This window comes from Nelumbo nucifera, chromosome 1 (genome assembly GCF_055504915.1).
Source record: "Nelumbo nucifera cultivar China Antique chromosome 1, China Antique-T2T, whole genome shotgun sequence".
NCBI classification, from domain to species: domain Eukaryota; kingdom Viridiplantae; phylum Streptophyta; class Magnoliopsida; order Proteales; family Nelumbonaceae; genus Nelumbo; species Nelumbo nucifera.
Window position 1 is genome coordinate 43,376,345 of NC_142649.1, and position 5,317 is coordinate 43,381,661.

The 5,317-nt window shown below is 38.0% G+C and overlaps 1 protein-coding gene across 1 annotated transcript; it reads right to left on the reverse strand.

Moving 5' to 3' along the window:
* Window positions 1-720: 720 nt before the first annotated feature.
* Window positions 721-4,710, reverse strand: LOC104587986 (Sodium Bile acid symporter family). The gene is made up of 5 exons (XM_010245772.2): window positions 4,119-4,710; window positions 3,232-3,327; window positions 2,827-3,133; window positions 2,490-2,737; window positions 721-1,472 (listed from the first exon to the last, which is right to left on the reverse strand). Exons 1-5 carry the CDS (start codon window positions 4,520-4,522, stop codon window positions 1,235-1,237), a joined length of 1,293 nt encoding a protein of 430 aa, XP_010244074.1. The 5' UTR covers window positions 4,523-4,710; the 3' UTR covers window positions 721-1,234.
* Between the last annotated feature and the right edge of the window lie 607 nt (window positions 4,711-5,317).

Genomic DNA, 5,317 nt, shown 5'->3' on the forward strand with positions numbered 1-5,317 from the left:
ATAAAAAAATATATTAAAGAAGAAATTTCAATTTCTCTATGGATATGGTAGATAAATCCATAGATCTATAACACATTTAGTCTTTATAGGCGGAGAAAAAATTACATTTTCAAATTTTTTGTTAATTTATATTTTCCCCAAATGTTTTCATGAAATTTCCATAAATCTACTAATAACACACAAAAAAATTGTGATTTTGAATGTAAAAAATATAGATCAACATAAATTTACACATTCAAGAAAAAATAAATCACAATATATTATAAAAAATTGTGATCATGTAAATATTTGCAATTCTAGCACTCTATGAATGAAGTTTGAAGTTTTAGAGTCATTTGAGGGTGAAAAAATTATTTCAGGGAAAAGAAGCTTGCTTTTCCCCTTTATTTTCTCTTAATTTTTGACTATATCTTTTTCGTCGATACACCCCGATATGCATAAAAAAAAAAAAGACAAAACGCCCGGTATCAAAATTTTAAACCTTGGATAAACTTACTATAAATTTTAAATCTTGGATTATATAATTGATCCTACAACAAAAACCATATTATTAAATAATCGATTTGGTTGATAGACCTAACCCATTGACAGCCCTAATGGCAGCTGACTTATGTTTTTGGGCACTGGTATGGGTCTCGAGCCCACGACCACAAGGTTAAGAGCATTGCGCTCTACCGACTGAACTAGAGGGGTAGTTGTTTTTTTAAAGCAAAGTTACTATTATGAAGAAAAAAAATCACATTAATCATACTTGGCCTGATCAACGTTCCAACAAATATTTTATGTACAAATTAAAGTGGAAAATTCAGCAGATACAAAATATAATTCATCTGCGAGAGACTGCAACTACAAAACGGTGTAAAACCTCAAAACTTAATAACTACTTCAGGTGTACGTACCCATGTGCCCCGGCTACATCTTTCACTTTATTGTCGTCTTCCTTTCTCTATATGTTTTACTACTATGCCATCAGTACCAGGATTTGTCTCTCTTCCATCATTCCATGGCATGTTAGCAGACCGTTGGCCTTTTTTTTCTTTTGATGAATAGAGACCGTTGGCCATTATTGTAACAATTGTACTATGACATGCTGCCCAACCTGATTTTATCAGTATCTATTTCTGCAATTCAGTTCAGTATGACTGGCTGAGCTCTGGTGCTTTCTTTTCTTGAGGGTGCTTGATGGTTTGAATTTGTGGGGCACTGTTATTCAAAATACTTCTAAAAGTTAGCATTAAGCCTTGACGATTGAGCTGGTTGGCGGGAGTAGCACATATGGTAGATCTCTTATTCGGAACCCTCTGCCCCAGAAAGAGGCAAGGCATAGGCCCATGATAGCCATTGCAACAACAGAGCATGCAGAGGGGACTGCTTGGCTGCTCCCAAGGAACTGGGTGGCAAGAAGTCCTGCAAGGGTGGAGCTTTGCATTCCTGTGCATAACGAGATTGTCCTGCAAACTGCTTCTTCTTGCCTGCCATGCCAGTCAGAAGAGTTTCTCAGTTTGGCCATCATCAAGGTATAATTCCGATTAAAAATATGATCATATGAAGGTGACACAATGTGCACTTCCTTTCCTTAAATTTCAACCCATAATTGACAATTTCCAGTTAGGGGCGAAGAAAACAGAATCAGATGTGTACAGTGCATAATAGGAATTTAAGTGAATAGGTTTCATGAACAAGTAAAGAAGGTAACAAGACAGAGGTGAATAGTAGTACTGTAGAATATACATTTGGAACAATGGGTGTTTTGTAAGCAAAGCCTTTAAATGTTCAATTTGTCAGGACATTTACCTTTTTTAAACACAAGATGGAGATGCCCTCATCACCAAAAATTGAAAGCAACAATTAATCTAATATTAAATAATAGTGTGGGCCACTTGAACTTACAAAGAGCAAAGCAAGAAGAGAGGCATGCAAAATATAGGAAAAGTTGCAAGTTGCAATTACTAACAGAGGAACCAAAAGGCAAAGCCGGTCCAGGAAATGGAAATAATAATTGTGAAGAGGAAGCAAAATGATGTGGAAACCCACATTTCTCTGATCTTCTATCCAATCCAAGACTGCAAAGACTAGAGACTATAATGGAATCTTGTTGGTTCTCTACATGTCCAAAGTATAATATGGCATATAGAGTTTGATTTTCAATACCTGCAAAACATCCCCTACTTCCACTTATTAAGCAGGGCCTAAGAGGCTATACAGGATAAATGGTTGAATCGGTACTAATAGACAGAAGAAGTCCATCCTTGCATATGCAAATCATGTCCACTCAAGCCAGGGGAACAAACAAAATAAACCTAGAGGCTCTCTAAACCAGAAACAATTTGACCAGATAATCTGAAATCCCTAACAACCTGCAGTACTGCATTAGACAACCCAATTGTTGCCTGGGACTGAATGTTCTGTTGAATCTAGATGAAATTTCAGTTCACAGATGCAAAGTATTCCTAATTAAAACAGAACAAGATTAGCAATTATATATTTACCTCAAATGTGGGATTTTAGAAACCCAGTATCCCACGGTGAATGCCACAGCATGAAATGTCAATACAGGTAAAATTAATCGGAGACCCTCTGCAGACAAAATCTGGCTCTGATTAATTGCAAGAGGACTTCCAATACAGAGTGAAGTGCAAAGCATGGCAACAAATGGCATCACAGGTCGAATGACACCAACAACTGGTTTGGCATATGTATTAAGCACAAGTCCAAGAGCGACAGGAAGAAGAACAACCTATTAGAAGCAACTGTTAATAACCATTTGAGGAAAAAGAATCAAATACTCCAAATTAATGCACAAATTATCCATGAACTATTCATTACCTGCAATATTGACTTGGACATGGCCACTGCATCAACTGGAACAACAGATCCAATGAGCAGGCCAGTCAAAATTGGTGTAACAACCACAGATGATACTGTAGTTGAGCTGGTCAGCAGAATGCTTAAGGCTACATCCCCTTTGCTCAAAAAACTGGCATAGCTTGACAGCTGGGCACCCGCAACACAGCACATGAGGATGAAACCAGCATAGAACATTGGGGGTGCCCCAAATGCCCTTGCAACCAACACCCCCAACAACGGTTTCAGCACATATTGTGCAATATACCCAACTGATAGTGGTAAAGGTCTGCAACAGATGAAGTGGAGAGGTGGTAGCAGATTCAAAACATCACAATATCAAAGAAAATGAATGCTTAGAGAATGACTGCAGTGATGGAAATTTACCTTCGAAATGCAAGAGCAAAATCATCGATGGACAGTTGAATTCCGATTGATAACATGATTCCACCAAGAGCAGGGGCATATAAATCTTTTGATACCCTGACAAGAGTTTTACAAAAGATTACATAATAAAATGTCTAAATATAAACATGAAAACTACACAAGAATTATACTAAAACAACATTAAAACAGTTATAAATCCCTTTGAAATTAAATCTGATAAATTGGCGCAAGATGAGAAAGTTTATTTCCATGAAACAAATTAAAAATCTCATTGAATAATTCATAATCCCATCCTCCTGATGCACACGCACAAAAATGTACAAATACACATAACCATGTCGAATCCAAGTTCTTGTCATGTATGGAAAAGCCATGGATTACCCTGCCTACAGAGCATAGTTAAATAAAAAACAAGAAAGACTACAAATACTGAAACGAAAAAGATGAAGGGAGATTCACAATGTTCTGCTATATAACTTCTATACTCATATCAAGACAGTGGTACTCATTAATCTACAAGAGCTAAAATTCAAGATGATAATCCAACAAAAATCCTGAAAATATGAAAACTCGAAAAAAAATTAAAAAAAAAAAAAAAACTTGAATTTCCAATCTAATTGTACTCAAAGAGAAAAAAATAAACAGAAATTCCACTAGAGAAACTGCAAGTAGTATATAGATCGTTTTTCTTCTGCTAAATCTCTATGTATAAAACCTCAGAAAATCGCATCAATGAAGAAAAACCTAACAAAAAAATAATTAAAAAATGAAGATTGTAGGAAACACTAAGCAACAATCTAAAATTCAGTATTTGTAAATGCTCAAAGTAGAAATTCAGCTCCAATAAACAATAAATAGGAAGGGGAAAAAAAGAAACGAATTCTCACCAAGAAAAAGTTGCAGGCTGAACAAGAGCAGCAACAGCGGTCGCAGCGACAACAAAGGGAAGCATTGCTGACAAAGCCTGAGAAGAATCGTTCTTCGCGTGCTCTCTAGGGTTTGTCCCGAGCGACAACACAGAAGCATGCCCTTCTCTTCTCTGCGCTCCCACTCTTCCTACATACGGAGACGTCGAGCAAGCAAATGACGACGACGACCCGCCATTAAAGCTCCGCCCCACCTTCAGACGCCAAGCACAATAACCGCTCTCCCTTCTGATCGAATACGGAATCGAATTGAAACCCAACTTTGAATTCAACTTCGAGGAGTGCAACTCTTTCAGAAAACTACTGGGTTTGGCGGTTGGCCTGGAGAAAGAAACACAAGGACTGGTAACTGCCAAGTCCGCCATGGCAGTTGACAGAAGTAGTAGAAGATTCAGTTAAAAGCAGTTAGGGTTCCGAGGACGTGAAGCAGGCATCATTTCGCTGGCGAGGTCTGTTTTGTTCCGACGAGGGAGGTTTTACGAGGGAAAGGAAACAGAAATTATAACGAGAGGCTGTGCGAAGGGAGGAAGAGATGATGAAGGCGACAATGAGCGAATTTGACTTGTTTGATTAGTTTTTGATAAAAGAGTCAGGGTCAGGGAGGGACGGGTCATTTGGAGATTAATTAGGTGTACTTAGTTCTATTTAATTAAACTACGTTAACTGACTCCACCGGTCATCAAGGACCACCTTTTGTAATGTGAACAAGGTAATGGAGTGGACAGAGTGAAGGCTCGAACGCGTAAAAGTTGACACTTGTGTTGTCTAAAACGTGAAACCAAGGGACCCACATGCCATACGTTCAAAGATTTATTCCCGTATATCTTATTTGATGCTCGCATCGTTCTCAGCCCTTTTCAGCCATACATAAGGAACATTTCCATGTATCTTTAGATTCTCGATGTAAGGCCGAAAGGGACTGTGATAACTTTGTAAACATCTAAGTGCAGATGGGAAATATCTTGGGTACAAATTAATGAGGATATGTTACCAATGTGAGTTTGATCTCTTGAAAGTTAAAAACTTTACACCCATGGCATGGCATGGCATCACACGCAATGGCCTTGTGGTGTGTTATGTTTAGACTTGTTCATGCGCCGGGTCGGGTTCGGGTCAGACTTTCACTCTGTGTTAATAGATTTTTTTAAGGCCCGAGTCTA